At 39.5% G+C, this 16,801-nt stretch overlaps 1 protein-coding gene across 4 annotated transcripts; it reads right to left on the bottom strand.

Annotated features, from left to right (window-relative positions):
- Positions 1-3: 3 nt before the first annotated feature.
- LOC144662082 (metabotropic glutamate receptor 3-like) lies at positions 4-16,684 on the bottom strand. 4 transcript variants are annotated; one of them, XM_078522819.1, is made up of 4 exons: positions 16,171-16,684; positions 4,568-6,361; positions 3,224-4,141; positions 4-2,101 (listed from the first exon to the last, which is right to left on the bottom strand). In XM_078522819.1, the coding sequence occupies exons 2-4, from the start codon at positions 6,246-6,248 to the stop codon at positions 1,983-1,985; spliced, it is 2,718 nt and encodes a 905-aa protein (XP_078378945.1). In that variant the 5' UTR covers positions 6,249-6,361; positions 16,171-16,684; the 3' UTR covers positions 4-1,982. The 4 variants fall into 4 exon arrangements, with proteins under 4 accessions (XP_078378945.1, XP_078378944.1, XP_078378943.1 ...); XM_078522818.1 differs by lacking the exon at positions 16,171-16,684 and adding an exon at positions 9,429-10,050; XM_078522817.1 differs by lacking the exon at positions 16,171-16,684 and adding an exon at positions 7,170-7,812.
- Positions 16,685-16,801: the final 117 nt, after the last annotated feature.

Here is a 16,801-nt window from a genome sequence, read left to right on the forward strand (position 1 = left end):
TACTTGAATGTTGACGTCAGGTTTTCTTGACATGTAGAAAATAAAATAAACAAGAGATACAATGTACAAATTACCGGTATTAAGAAAAAATAAGTTGAAGTGGTAAAAAAGTTGTGGGAGACCTTGGAATGACTCTCCTGCCACCAGATACGTATGTGTGTGTATTTACAGTACAACAAATGATGAACAAAGTATCAAAAAGGTTCAACATTTTTAAGAAATACGGTCTTAAAAGAAAAAACCTCCTGTATACAGACCACTCCTGCAAGTGGCCATTTTAGTCATTGACCATTCCACAAACAAAATAGAGTTATTTTCAGTAGCATAGAAGCTTTCGTAAGCTTGTAATCCCACTGGTCCTCTATTGTAGAAGTTGTTTTTAGGGCTTGGGGCATTGTTCCTGTTGTTTGTTCTATTGTTTTATCAACGAGTTGCGATTCATTCATGTGAGACTTTGCAAGAGCTGCCTTGCCCATTATTTTAACCTCCAAGGCTGCTCAAGGTGGCCATTACTTTGGTTTCAAGGGCATCCGCCTATATAGGAGGTTTGACCAAATACAGTCAACTCTCGTTATAGTGGACACGCTCGGGGCGTCGTTTAGTGTCCGTTATAGCGAGAGTCCGTAATAGCGGGAGTCATTTCCAGTAAAACCTCTTACGCCGGGGATCTGGATTTTGTCCGTAATAGCGAGTGTCCGCAATAGCGAGGTGTCCGCAAGGCGAGAGTTGACTGTACATTAAACAGCAATGTTAAAGAGGTGCAAAATCAACCCCTTTCAACTGAACATTACATTTTAACTTGTCGATCAAGAAACTGATAACAGAAGTGAGAAATAGAAAAACATATTTTTCTGTAACCCTTTTAAATGTGGTACAAAAAAAAAACAGACCATGAGACTTTTCTTAATTTAAGAAATGTTAACTTTTAATGTAAAAAACCTTTTTCTTAATATAAGAAATCTTTATTTTATAAATCAATCTGTTTGACTTGTCTTGTTATATAAGCTTACTGCTTTCTAAATACAATGTATATACAAACTGTACTAGTAAAATTCTTTTTCTAAAACTTGACACAAAATTAACTTGTACACTGTAACATATTCAATAACTTAAATTGCACTAACTTTGCCATCTCTTAATTTATTAAAATACTTTCTCTTTGAGAAATCCCAACACGTATGAGCTTTATACATCGAAGAAAAAAATGTTTTAATTTTTAATAATGATATTGCAACAATGATTTCTGGCAAATAAAACTTCCCTTAATGGAGTTTTCATGAAAAATAATTATGTGCTGTGTACCTAATCAATAAATTAAACTAATATTTTTTTGGCCATGATTCCAAACTAGAGCAATGTACACAACCATCTTTAACTTATTCTTCTACTTAGCCTTAGCTTCAAAATATACTTTCTTTGCACTCGACATGTGCTTCCCACTATAGCTAGCTAGGGCTCCCAGGCGAGGAGAGTCGTGTAAAAGCTTCTGCATAACCATAGATACTAGAGGGAAATGGTTAAGAAGCCCGGCAAACATCAAAGGAGCAAACAAACAGGCCAAGATTTAGGTTGGAAGGTCCATGACAGTGCACGTCTTTTGTTTTGTTTTCGTACACTACGCATGAGTTACGTAGTCGCAAGGCTTTTATTGGTTAGTTGCATGAACACACGTAACCACCTATTTAGTATATTATGTCAGGTTTTGTGGACCGTCAACCCCTAAAAAGCGAATAAAATCCATAACAAAGAACTTTGTCGGGCTTCATAACAATTTTCCTCTTTTAACTATGGCATAACAGGCTAAGCTCGACTAAGCTTTGTTTGGTAAGGTCCTGTGTATTCAATGTTACGTATGATATGTACATTATGGTATATCCTCAAAACCATGCTCTTCTCTTTAAACATTGACAAAATTAAATTAAGGAGTCTGGTGTCAAGAAAAAGAATGTATACGCATTGTATATTGAGCCCACGGTGCTTTCTCAAAGCGCAGCCTCGCTTTGCACATGTCCATTTTGTACAGTAGGATTATCAATTCCAAGTTCAGATGGTGTGCTCTTGATACTCAGTTCAGTGACTTGGCTCTCTGACTGTGTTCGACCTAGTACAAAAGACAAAAGACAAATTCAAGATTTAGCAGTTTTAACATCAATACCTTTGTTGGTAAAGGCACTGAAGAAGTACTTTTTTTCAGGAGACTGGAGTGCTGCCTTTTCCTTTCTTTTGCAATACGGTCACGTGAGCACCACGGTCACGTGAGCTTGCCATCAGGATACGGAAGGTTACTTAGCAAACTAACATTTTAGTCAAATGGGTTCCTTGGTCGAGGTACCCCGGATAAAAAAATAATAATATTACTGTTTTCTTTGTGTTAACCTTCCGCTTCCGCTTCTTTCGCAAAAACTGCTAGCTCAGTCCAGTCTCGCCCTAGTTTTTTTCGCAGCCTTTTCTTGGATCATTAAGCCCTGAACAAACGGCAATGCAAGTAGACGCAAGTTGAAAACTTGCATCCACTTGCGTCTCCATTTGGCCACGACTTGCGCACACTTGCGTTGACTTGCGTTCACTTCGGTCGAGATCAAATTTGCACTTAATTACCGTAATTTTTTTACCGTTTGGTCACCGATCGCAAGACAACGCATTTTTTGCAGTTACTTCAAATACTGAATTGCTCCTCGTAGCATTTTAAATAAATTTTTGCGATTAATTTTGTTTGGCTGTTTGTCCAGCAAACGCAGGTTTGTACTCCTGATTTTATTGGTCTATTTTTTAAGTTGACTTACAAATTTACCAGGACGTTAACAAAAAGAAGCGAACCGTATCAAAAGAAAGAAATAGAAGTGTTATGGGTTAGCAATTAAGAGAGCATCAGTAACGACGAGAAACAACACACGAGTAATAAAAGCACATTTATTAAGGAACGTTACATTAGTTTTGTGTATATCAAGATGATTTCACTAGTGTAAAAAATTTTTATAATTACTGGAGCACAGGTGCTATTATTTTCCTATACAAAAGCGTTAGTTTTGTTAGTAGTTAGGGGAAAAAAGGTTAAACTCGGATAAAGATGCCATAAACAGATCTAGAAATTACTTCGCTCATATGCGCTTGTGAAACTGAGCGCCAAATGCGACGCTTAACCACGCTCTCGTTTGTTATACTTCAGTAGAGTATGGTGACCCAAGGGGCCATTGAGGCTCATTGAGCGACTCGCTCTCCCTACCTTGTGTGTGCTGACATTCAGTGTCCTGAGAGCGCCAGCTGTTTAGGGACCTACTTCGAAGGTTCCTCGTGGGCCTAAAAACCAAGATATAAACTTTGGGTCCAAAAATGCACAGCATTAGAGTTGTAGCGTTCAGAGATGTGTTAATGCTGAGCGTTATGGTGGCATAATCTTTGTTCACACCGATTTGCACGGGAAGAAACGCCACCCAAATGATACAAGTTGTGTACATCGCGAAGCCTATATATCTCGCTTCGTTGAAGTTCGCAGGCGTTTTGCGCGTTCTAAACGCGTAAAATGTACAAAGAATGATGATTAAAACGTTATATGTTAATGCGAATACCAGATCATAATTCTGAATGTTGCATATCAGCAAAACGTCTTTGTTTGTGGGATAGGCAAGGACGGTGTCTGGAGGCCATTTTGCCAGGCCTATACCAGCAAAGGCTATGTCGATACTGACAAAAACTCCAAGTATGGCGATTTGTGATGCCGGATTGATAAAAATCGGCGGCTTTGTTGATCGGTTACTTTTCTCGAAGATTCTCGCGATCCGATTGGTTCTAATGAGAATAGCAGCGTAACAAACACAGAATGAGAATCCCAAGCCAAACCGCTGGATTGCGCAAATGGTAGTAGAAGGCTCAGCAAGTAGGAAGAACGAAAATACGTAACAGGACAATAAGCCGAATAGGAGCGCGCAAGTGAGCTCTCTTCCTGAGGCTTTGACTAGAGGGGTCTCTTTGTTGACGTAGAATAAGGTGCCAGTGATTATTATGCACATGATGCCGAGGCCCGCGAACACCATGATCATGATTAACCAGCTTTTGGCGATATAACGCCGAGGGAGAGATTCACAACTGTTCATCGCGGAATTGGGACGTTGTCCTTGTTTGCAAGGTTTGCAGCTTGTTTCATCTGTGGATAGAGAACAACGATTTAATGAGTATAGAGCGGTTTTCACTTGAGTGTCGAATTCGAAAGTGATTCGCGTTTGCATTGGTTTTGCATTACTACGCTTAGTGATTGGTTTAAAACTCTCGCGCCACTTTCTCAGTCAATCAAAAGTAAAACCTAATCAATCGTGACTTGCTCGCGCACGTTTTCCCGCTCTTCATGACGGCTACATGCGAGGAACACATTTGCGCGCAAAGAGGAACGCTTTTAAGGACGATGTCTGCGAGACAACCAAGGTTTTATGCGCCGCATGTACGCTGGTGACGTCGGGAAGGTATGACGGCCCAGAAGTTTCTCGAAGATGTGTTCCGACCAAGAGGTTGTCAAGACAAAAACAAACAAAAAACTGCAACAATCAATCGTGCAACAAATAAGATAGCAAATTACCTTCTACATAATGATTCTCCTGGCAAACCTTACAAGTCCAGCAACACGATCCTTCATCAAACATTTTGTAGGAGCCGGCATCACATGGAGATCCGCAATGCGACGACGGAATTGTGCCGTTACTTTTTCCGTCGTAAAGTTTCTTAGCTCCGTACAGTTTATTGTTCCACGAAGCAACTTTTGTGTACTTCCCATCCTCCAGGCGATAAATGTCGTATCGGCCCGGGCCATTGCCGTTCTGGTCGAAACTCACCGGGCCAGTCACTCCTTTGAAAGTCACGTTAAAGAGAAGATCTCGTAGCACTTGACCCTCGAAGTTTTCCTTCATTTTGGAGCACAGGCCGTCCTTTGCAGGACAGAGTCGTTTGTACATTTTGTCTAGTCCATACGCAAAGGCATAAACTGCATCGATGACAAATGGGACTATATCATCGATACGTACGTCTTGGCTAAGAGTTTTGTCTTTAGGGCATGTAGTTTTGTTTTCCTCCAAACTGCAGCCATGCTGCTTCTCCCAAAACTCCTTAAACCAGGGATTTATTTTGCTGCGGTTTTCAGGTTTTAGAGAAGTAAAGTGCGTTTTAAACGTAGAAAACCGGGCCTCGGCCAGACTAATAGTTATTGCGCCTTCTGCATATTTCTCCAGGCCCTCAATCGGTTTCTTTCTGGTGCCCCAGTAGTCGCTAGCCACCCATGTGAATTGTCCAGCCGCCTTCTTCCTTTGCGCACCTTGGAGAAGTCTCCTCGCGTCAGTGTCTGTACAAAACAGGATCACTCCATGGACATTTCGATGTTTAAGAAACTCTGCAATGATTAAATTTATCTGTTCATCACTCGAGCCTGCTTCTATTTTGGCAGACCCCGCGATACAAATGTTCGCCGTTTTTGCACCAGCAGTAAACTCCCGGATGCCCCTTTCGCCATAAATCCCCTCGGAATAGACCGTGAACACGGAAGTCCATTTTAATCCGCGCACAACATCAACCATTGCACGGGCCTGGTAGTTATCCGGGGGGACTGTTCGCACGAAAAAATCGTACTTTGATTTATCGCTCAGGTCGGGCGTTGTGGAAGCGTAGCTTATTTGCGGCAAATTGAAAAGTCGTAATAGGTTCGCGACTTGAATAGAAACGGCACTAGAAGCGGCGCCAACAACCCCAACAATCTTGTTCTCCTTTAACGCGCTTTCACAACTTGTGGGAATGGCTTTATTTTCCAGCGACTTCATGACAAACTCAAGCGATTCTTCCAAAGCCCTGGTATACCATCCGCATGTGTCAAAAGCAGTCATGCCTAGCGTAATATTTGGTAGAAGATTGGGGTTTTTGTTGATCTGATCGATGGCGAAGATCATAGCTTCTAATCGGTGAATTCCTCTTTCCGCGTTTAAACTTCCGCATTTCGGAGGACCGTGTTCGGTGACGTTCTTACTGTGAATTGGAAATAGTCCTCCGAGAACGATATCTGCCTCCACTTCGAGCGGAAATTTAGCCGGCTTTCCGAACATACTTTCGTTTTCAGATCCGCCAGTGATTGGAGGGTAGTTCGAGGAAAAGGCGACTATTTGGCCGAAGCACAGGCTTGATAGAGACGAAAGAAAGAGAGCAATGTTCACGATCACCATACGGAAGACGTTACCTTGACTCTGGCGTGAAGGAAACCCTTTAAAGTTCAGAAGCATGGCCGTAGTGTCACGCAAAGTTGAATTGTTTCTTGTTCAGTTTAACGAAGTGGTCCCCGATTCTTTTGATGGGCTGGTAAACACTGCTGTATTTGGACGCAAAACCAAAACACCTGAAACAAACAATGCTATCGATTAACACTAACAGTCAAGTCGTGATTACAAGGTGAAGAAAAATATTAAGAAGTTAAAATAACAAAAAACTTGGCAAAGATAACCGGGTCAACAAAATGCTCCATACAATTACAAAAACCGGAAAAAAGCTGTAAATCATGTTGTATAATCTACGCGCGATAAAAGATCAAAGTTTTACCATTTACAAATTTCAGAATAAAAATAAAGCATCTATACAAAGACTCGCATTAGCTCTGTCTTCATTTTAATTCTAATATATCAAAATCAACTCGAAAATACAACGCGCTGTACAAGAGTTGACTAGCTATTTTGCCGTCGATTAGGGATCGTATTTAAGTGAAATTCCCGCCAATCAATGTAGAGTACAATAATTAAGGTCGCGGGAAATCGCTGTCTTTCTGCAATCAATCACATAAATACAGAACTTTTACCGGCAAACTATTGAGCTGATTGTTATAAAAATTACCTTCTGTTGTGCTTTGTTGACTTTGTTGTCCCGCGCATGTTTATAAATTATGCTATTTCTCTTATGCTAAGCCCCGTTTCTGAGTGAGCACAAGTCACAGTCTCAGTAAATTTCGAAATCGCAGTATTAGTTCCTCGGACCGGACGACATAAAGCTACATATTAAAGCTTAAGAATGCTACGTCAATGCTAAATTTAGTCGATACTTGGTGAAATCAGAGATTCTTGATCTTGAGTTGACCCAACGAAATGCGAAGATTGCATTCTACGGTGATGGCACGCGCTGAAACGGAGAGCGCTTGCTTTAAATGTCATACTTACATTTTCGGCCCTTGAGCGCCAAAACCTTCAAAGCCAAATGGCCAGAGGGGTGTGAAACAGTGAGCGAATCTTTGAAGTGCAGTCAATTTCTGCCCGCTCCTAGCAATTGTCCTTTGTGTTTTGACGGGGGTAATCTTGCATACGAACAATAAAGGACCATTTTAGTTTACATAACTCATCGGCTACTCGCTAAATATTCGCGATTGCAATTAATAGTACAAAGAGCCAGGCCCCTCCGTCCCGCGAAATGGAGTTTCTTGGGTAAGACTGAGCTTCGCCCCGCTTGCTGGATTTGTGTCAAAAACAAACTTGTTTACCAGGGATGTAAATCTTGTGGGAACATTTGATACGGATCAAAGTTCAGGCATAAAAGAGCACGAAACAAAGCGATCAGTCAGACGGAGAGAAAACACAAATTGCCCAACAAATTTCCGCCCAGGATACAGAATATTTAATCATTAACGCGGTGTTTACCAAGTAGAAAAATGCGAGTTTGTCTTATTTTTTGATGATTGATTGCTTTTCTTCAATGTTTGCTAGGCTTTTACGAGGGCAGTCATAATGAAATCTTTACAATTGGCGTAAACTAAATACACGGGCGCAATATTGAGTTTAATAAAAATAGACCTAATGCTTACAATGTTCTAAAAATACTAACATTTTAAGAATTTCAAAATCGCATTTAAACGATAATTTTATCTCCGATCGTGGGATGTAGTGAATGTTTTTTTTATCGTCTTTTGCATTCCAATTCACAATTCTCAAATGTTTTATGAGACCCTCCGCTTTCAATAACAAAGAAGAGCTATTTTTGGTCATGTTTTCACGAATTTAAAATTCTCTTTTTGCACTAAAAGCGTAGGCGAATATTTGTGGTCTCTTTAATTGCTAGTGAGGTTTTTCATTGTTAAAAGATTGCCATAGAGTTTATTTTTAAAGTTGTTTTTGTACATCGCTCGCATTTTGATTTTCCAAGTACGAGGTTTTTTGAGCCAGCGATGTATCTAGTATAAAACTTAACGACAGTTTGAATTTATGATGAGCTCTCCCAACAGAGTGTAACGGAGGACTTAAAAGATGATATATCTTATACGACTGTTTTGAAGTTCAAAGCGAAAACTAACAATTTGAGATGCTAAAAAATCGAGTACGGTCGGAGAAAAAAGTACGGCCATTTTTTTAAAATCCATGCCTCTTTCTTTTCGATGTTTTTTTTTAGAGAAGTAAGGCTTTAAGAGCAAAAACTGGTAAAACAGTACTTAACATCTGCGCCCACGCCGGTTCCGTTAGCTTGCGATGAATAATAATGGTAATGAATATTTCAAAAGAGAGGAGTTGTGCGAAATTTCCGCTTTCTATACATAACATGAATATTAGTGAAAAATTCATTGAATTTAAAAGTCATTGAACTGAATTTAAACATCAAATGTTTATCAATTACAAGAAGAACGATGTAGCCAGTATGGAAAGGCTTAGTGATTCTTTGATCCTTTTTACAAGTTTTTCGGTTAATTGAAAATTGCTCCTTGACTGACTAACAGCTGCTATTAAAGTTTGAACCGCAATGACGATGGCAACGCGCTCACGCGGAAGTCAGTGTCTATTAACGATGAATTTTTATATCTCTCTATATATTTTCAGTTTATCTATCGGTAGAACCTACAACTATCTTCAGCTTAAATGTGTAAAGACAATGTTTAGTTAGAAATTAAAACATAAACAAATTTGACGTTTTGGTTCAAGTCCTCCAAAAAGCAGAAATTGATCATTTCACGTTGTTGTTTTGTAGACTGAGAACGCCGGGCTAAGCAATGCGCTAACCGATGGTTTATAACAATGCTTTATTATTAGTTCTTGCTTCGGACGATGTTGTTGTTGTGGTCCGTAGTTTTGCTAATCAACTCCCTAGCTATTTGTGAATCAGGTTCTTATATTAAAGACCCTCATTAAACAGAACACTACAGTAGCTTAGTTCGTTATAGACAAATTAAAATCGATCCAAATTATGACAAATCCTTTGTACTAGAAAGTGCAAGACTGTAGAAACCGGACCGGATCTAGGTGTAAGTTTGGTTCGGCAAGAAAATCTTTAGAACTTTCCCAAGGTGGTAGAAAAAGGACAATTCAAGTTTGTTTTCTTCGCATTTTTGGATGTATTCCTAATTTGACTCCAGGCATATAAGGCAAGATTACCATCAAATATCTTGACCCAAACAACTACTTAGAATATTACAAACAGAATGTCAAAAGAGTACTTACAAGAGTATTCCCAGTGTGAAGTGTTAATTGCATTAGACCCTAGAATCGATGAAAGATTTACAGCGACTTAACCAAACTTTCATAAACTGCAAAGAGTTCATTGCGTGCCCGTACCGTTTTGTGATTCAGTTTTATAACACCTGCGGTCGCCGATATCAGACTTGTTGTCGGACCTGCGGTCGCGATATCATAATTGTTGTCGTAATAACAGTAAAAACACATTGTTTTACTAGTGGTTTTTTAAGTGGAAGCTTGACGTCCGTCAAAACCACTACCTCGTTCCCAGGGCCTCTTTCTGAAAGGTTGAAACATCCGCGTTGTTGCCCGCGCGTCATCATTGAGGTAGGTCCGCGGGGCGTGCTGAACTGCTGTTGCGTGAGGGTTGCAAAGGGTTTATGCGTGACACGTGAAATGGCCAAAAATTAGGCTGTGACGCGTGAAAATAGCTAGAAAAGAAACTTGATTTGCAAAATTCTGCTGTTTCAAGTATACGTGACGTGTGAATTTGGTTAAAAATTGTGCGTGAAACGAGATCACGCCCCCCTCTTTGCTACCCTCTTGCGTGTTCAGTGCACTTTATATCGCGATATAACCGCGGAAATACGTATATTTATTGTTATGGCTAGCATGGGGGGTTATTTAGAGGTTAAGAAGAAACTCGGCCGGTGAAAGAATGAAGTAAAATCGAATAGGAATGTAAAATAGCGAATAGTTCAGATAGCATTTTGCCTCAATCATTCGAATTAAAAGAACCAATCAATAATGGGAAACTTTAGAGTCCGCTTCTTGTTTTTCTTGTTTTTCTTTTTTTTAGTCGTCCGCAACTTGAATAAATGTTATGTTGTGTTATCAATCAATCAACCAACCAACCAATAGGCCTTTCCAGATTGTGCTCCCAAAAAGCTAAAAAAGTCCTCCCAAAAATGCCCAAAAGATGCTTAAAAAGTGCTCCAAAACCAAAATAGTGCTCAAAAGTTGCTCCAAAAATTAAAAAAGTGCTACCGAATATTTTTAATTATTTGAAAGAAAAGATTCTTTCCAATTTAGATTTGCAACTAAAAGGCAAGTTTCCATTTAAAACAAGTCAATAATTGCACAAATAACGAATAAAATAGAATAAATAAATAAATAAAAACATGAAATCGAGGCTGTCACGTGATTTTTCTGCATTTTTAATGAGTTTGCATTATGATGACGTAGGTACGGGGCCCTGAGGGCCGCCGCACACGTCACACTTGTTGAATAAATTATTGTAAAACGTATAGATGCCTTAAACGTTATTAACTCGTTCCACAGCCCACAGGCTACCCAATATTTGTAGTTACCGACGTACCACAGCCCACAGGAATGGATACCCAATCAAATGTCGAAATCACCAGTTTTAGCCTAGTTGAGATATTATTTGTAGTCAAGGGAACTTGAAATTGCTATATAAAACAAAAAAATCCAGTAATTTGCTGCAAATAAGCTAAAAAATTGGCTTGTTTACCAAAAAAGTTGTCAGAAGATGCTCTTTGGCCAAAAAAGTGCTCTCTGATCAAAATAGTGCTCCCAAAGCCAAATTGCGCTAAAAAAGTGCCGAGCACAATCTGGAAAGGCCTACCAACCAACCAACCAATCAATCAATCAATCAATCAATCAATCAATCAATCAATCAATCAATCAATCAATCAATCAATCAATCAATCAGCCAACCAACCAACCAACCAATCAATCAATCAATCAATCAATCAATCAATCAGCCAACCAACCAACCAATCAATCAATCAATCAATCAATCAATCAGTCAATCAACCAACCAACCAACCAACCAACTTTGTTTAAAGGGAAGGGGGTGGGGTGTGACACTTGACTGTCTGGCTTCTAACAAACCCGTGGCTCTCAATCCGAGATAACTTAAGGATTTGGAAAGATTGTATTTTTAACGTTTTTGACGAGGAATAAGGAAAAAAAACTCGACCTGCCTAACCCCTGACCAGAATCGAACCCAAGCGCATTTGTCAGAGCTTTTCTCGCTAAGTCGACGTCTTTACTCGCTATGCTGGTTGTGGATGCTTAAAAAATAATAATAAAAAGCAAATACAGGAAATCCGGATTTTCAAGTTCAGGCCGGTCAGATTTCTGCGCGATGTAAAAATATGAATGTCATGCCGAGTAGCTTAAAAGACAAAACCAGAAGTGTTAAGTTCGAAACTGTAGCTCTGCACATTCAGGCGACCACCCATATACAAGTTTTTACGTGTAAGGGCAGAATCGAATTTGTGGTTAAAAATCGCTTACTTTGACTTCCATTTTGAGCTGGGATTAATTTTCTACATATTGAATCTCATAAATGAATTATGTACATTTTTTAAAATTTCTTTTCTGAGAATTTAGTGGTTTATCAAAACAGTATCCTATAGTTGACGATTTTCTTTATTCTCAGCAATGTTTAATGTACTGATATTGAAAAGAGAATTTAAAAAAATGTTTCGTATTGAAAAAGTGTTACGAGGTTAGATTCAAAGTAATCAAGCAACTGAACGTCATTGACCCGTTTTACACCTTAGAAATGTGTTTTCCTAATTTGTCATACAGTTGCTTTTGAAAACTATGTGTCATCCCTGTTGTTACTTCTTTAGCTCGATCGGTTTACGTACCGAGGCTAGGAGTCGCTAGGAGCCAGTTTATCAGTTTAAATATGTATATTTTTAAAAGTGCTTCAGATTTGACATAATATTAGTTGTGTTATCACCTTGTCACGCAAAACTGGAAAACTCTCGGTGATATCCGCAAAAAAACATGGGAATAAACAAAATATCTTATTTTATTCCATAAATTTTAAGCCTTGTTCTTGTATATTCAATATTTCCTATAATTATTTTCAATATTTCCAGTTTTCGAAACATGTATCTGCATCTTCATTGGAAGTGTCCGTAATTTTTCAATTTTGTTTTTATAAATAACGTAAACATACAATGCTCCAGCTATCGTGAATTAGTCACTGACCTAATAATCGTTCAGTGTTCGTTCAACGCTAATAAAATTCTTAATACATACGTTTCATGAACGAACAGCTACTCGTTTGAATTTTCCTCCATTGATTCCTGAGATAACAGCGACTTTTTAGGCTATTACCTATAGCTAGTACAGCTGAAGGCCATCAAAGAAGCCAATATGCCTCTTTAAACAGTTCAATATTAAATACCTAACTTAGGGTTACGTTTTAACCGGTCTGCTTATCTCGTATATAACTATAATAGCGACTTGCCTGGACAGTTGAATCCGGTTTTTACAAGTTTGTCCAAGTCCACTTCAAGGTCAAAACTTGAGTTTCTTCAGCTCAGCTATCGACTAGATGCTAAAGCTAAATGAAAGGTTTTTCCGAAACAGCAGTGCTATAAACTCCACTACCCAATACTTTTGTTTTCAAACACGTGTTAAAAACACTAGAGTTGTTGCGTTTTCGAGCGTGATTCAGCGTCCGTTTTGGACCCGGAAACGATTTTTTGGATGCCGACGTGCTCTACAGTGAAACATCGTTGCTTGTAGGTGTCAAGAGCGAAAAATAAACCCAGGGCGCAGAAGTTATATTAAGCCTATCAAGTGCGTTTTCCTGTCAATGTACCATACTTTTCTCAGTGTGTATAATAGAGACTTTGTCTAAACGCTTCATCAAGGCTCAAAACTACAGTGTTAACTCAAAATAAGAATTACTGAACAAGGGAAATCGGGATCGCTAAGACAGATTCGCTTACCTGGGGCACGCGACACTGCTGTTGTTAATAGACCAGCGAGATTAATCGAGTCACGAGAACAATTCTGACCTGCTTGACCCAGAGTGTTGTTGAATGATGTGAGGCTTTGTCAAAGGGAAAAGTTTTTAAACAACTAAACAGAAAGTTGTAAACATGTTTGTCGTCTTGCTTCAAAGAATACCACACAATGGAGAATCTTAATGGCTTTGTTTGACTGAATGGCCTCGCGGTTTGTGACCGGAAAACCTTAGTGCGAAACGTTACTTTGTCAACGTTACGCTTTCCTAAATGCGTTGGTCGCGAGACCTTGCAATGTGAAACTGATCGTTTTAGCATCGAAACGTTACTCGAAACTGTTTGAAATCAACTTCCCAAAACTCAGGATTTCCACTTCCTGTCGCCATTTTACCAGCCGTTCTGAGCAAATGACTCAATTTGCCAACAGCTTTGTTGAATAATATTTTTAATAATATTTAAGATTTCTATGACGTAAATTAACATGTACATGACCAAATGCGCAAAAAAAAAAAAAAAAAACAGCCAACGCGCCAGTCACTTCTATTTAACAATTAGACTACGAGCCCAAGTTTTCTATGAGCAAATAGTCAACGAGGCGCAGCCGAGTTGACTATCGCTCATAGAAAACGAGGGCGAGTAGTCTAATTGTTTTAGTAGAAACTCTAAAAGATTGCAGTCCAAAAAAAACAATATTGTGCACTTTGAAGACAAAAAACAAGAAAATTTACCGCTTAAAGAGCTACGCGAGCGCGCGACTGTTTTCTATCGGCGAATAGAAATCAGTGGGAGAACCAATCAGATTCGCGGATTTCCATTAGAACACAGCTGAGTTTCTACTAATCAGTAATATTAATAACATTGATGTAAGATATACACTGTGAAAAGTCTCAAAATAAATTTTTAGTCGAATTTTTGCCAGCTCCTGCTGCATTTTTTTTTTTGGCTTGTGTCCCGATATTTTACTTCTGTTTTAAACTATCCAACTGCAAAATTTTATCAATAATTTAAGCACCATATTGAATCATTTGGTTAAAGACAAAAAACAAAAACAGAAAGAAAAAGAAACTGTTTTAAACGGGTGCGCACGTGCTCCTGGACCAATCAGAGTCATGCTGGGTGTTTTTTTTTTCAACCAATCAGGAGCAAACTTCAAATCGATCGTGACTGATACACGAATTTTTTCCCGCGGTTTACGCCTAAGTTAACCTCGAATTCTAATTGGTTCATCGGATTCTTTTGTTAGTGATTGGTCAGAGTGAGTATTTTAACGAAAAATCCTTGAAATTTTGTTAGGAAAGCAAATGGAACAGTAATTATACGGAAGATCCGTTCGGAAATTGCGGACTTTAAGGAAGTTTAATTCATTTCGGTTGGTATGAACCGTCTGAACTCTATTCTGTCGGTTCACTTCTCCCGTTTCCAGGCTCCTATCAAGGGAAACCAATAACCGGGCGCGAAAGCTGAATTAAAAATGGTAAGCGCAGGAGCCCATCAACTGGTAAGCACCATCTCAGCTCTCTCAATCGTCTTGCTGCCGAGGATGAGACTTGATGAGAGGTGACTCTCATGAGAGTTTTCGTTAACTCTCATCGACTATCATCAACTCGGGCCAAACGAGAACGAAAGTCTGCCATACTTTCAACGACTCTAACGAAAAATTTGAGCACGTTCAAAGTCGATGAGGGTGCATGAGAGTCGATGGGAGTGCATGAGAGTTTCATGCCAAACGAGAGTGAGAGTTTGAACTCTCATCAACTCTCATCTTCGTTCGGGCCCGGGCTTTATTCAATAGTCATTTCAACCAGTCAATTCCTCCAAATGGAGGAATCTGGTTCTCGATTCAGACGCTTAAATGCTCATTTGTTAGCATACCTAATACATGCATGGTGCTCTTTGTTTGCACGTGAAACATTTTGTGGGGACTCAAAACGAAAGCTTCCCTACTCCTTCCCTACTCCCTCCCTACTCCCTCCCTCCTCCCTCCCCCCTCCCTTCCCCCTCCCCTCCCCCCCCCCCCCCCCCCCCCCTCCCTCCCCCCTCCCCCCCCCCTCCCCCCCCCCCCCCCCCCCCCCCCCCCCCCCCCCCCCCCCCCCCCCCCCCCCCCCCCCCCCCCCCCCCCCCCCCCCCCCCCCCCCCCCCCCCCCCCCCCCCCCCCCCCTATTCTTTAGATCAACTGGCACAGATAGGAAAAGCTGTGCTTGGAGTACAATACTATTGATATTCCGTTAGCGGCTTACTACATGGTGAGTGTCCTTTTTCCTAGCCTATTTTCGGTTCTAAATTTTTAAAATTAATTTTTTTCTATGACAAGAAGTCGTTATCAATGGATTGAAAAAGTGAAATATTCTATTTTTATTTACGATTTTAAGTCAATATATATTCAAATTTCCTTAACGATATTTAACCAGTATTCAATATCCATTATTCCACTTCAACTACCCCGAATCAATTTCATGCTCGCTCCGGGTTAGTTATGAGTCAGATTGTGTGAACAACAAAAATTACTAGCAGCTTTTAATGTGCGTTTTCCCTGCTATTGATTACATCTGATCCGTCTATAACTAATTTGACGAATGCACAGCTACCTTAGAGTTATAACAATTATAATGTTATGACGGATTTACTGAAATGACGGTGGCATTATAAAAAAAACATTGCATACATTTGTAACTAATTCACATTTTGGCTGGAACATATTGATCGATTGGGCACGTAGCTTTTGATTTTAATAATCGATGTAGCAGCTAGATTAACAGAATTTAAAAATAAAAATAACCAGATTATAAACTTTTGTATATTGACTTGATATACAGAATTAATAAACGGATTCTGAGGCCGAATATATACAGAATTAACTATATATCATTTCGACATTGGAGTTGTTTGGGTTTGCCTCGATCAGTCGATCAACACCCGAGTAAGGGCTTTGAGTTTCACGAAAAATGAAAGAAATTAAGCCAAGTGTACACTAAGCAGTTGAAACCTACCGAAAAAAGGAAGGATTCTCTCTTGTTTTCCTTCATGAGAGCTTGATCTTTCGAGACAACGCTGTTATTAGCTGCGACATTCATCAAAGGCGGTGTCTTTAGCCCACCTTCACATCCGTGTTTGCTATTGCGTTGCCCACAACTTTCATTAGCTTTTTTTATTTACGAAGTCATCTATAAACAGATTTGTGTTAGCTGTCAGCATAGGCCGTCTGAAACCGCCTTTAAATTAGAAGCGAAAGGGAATACATTTAATTCCCTGCCGACTTCTGTGTTTCATTAAAAAGTTGCTTAAACCCGGCGCCCAGTTCTTGCTGTGCGACAAATTTTCGTTCAAAGTAAACGTAGATAATTGTGTTCTTAAAAGAAAACTTTAACTTTTTCTTTTAGGAGAGTTAAATCATCTAAGAAGGCCGATAAAAGAAGAAATATATTAAGGAAGTTGAATTGCGAACATGTCATCTGCTCATGCGAGGATGTTTTAAAACCCTGCTGATATCAAATTTATTAGCTGGAAGTTTTCCTGCTAAGTTATGGCTATGAGCACAAAATTGTTTATGCTAATTTAAATGGGTTCCATATTCCTGTGTAAACAACTTAGGTAAAATAGCCCGTCGAAAAACTTGGTAGG

The sequence above is a fragment of the Oculina patagonica genome, chromosome 8 (genome assembly GCF_052425735.1).
Source record: "Oculina patagonica isolate OP01 chromosome 8, crgOcupat, whole genome shotgun sequence".
NCBI classification, from domain to species: domain Eukaryota; kingdom Metazoa; phylum Cnidaria; class Anthozoa; order Scleractinia; family Oculinidae; genus Oculina; species Oculina patagonica.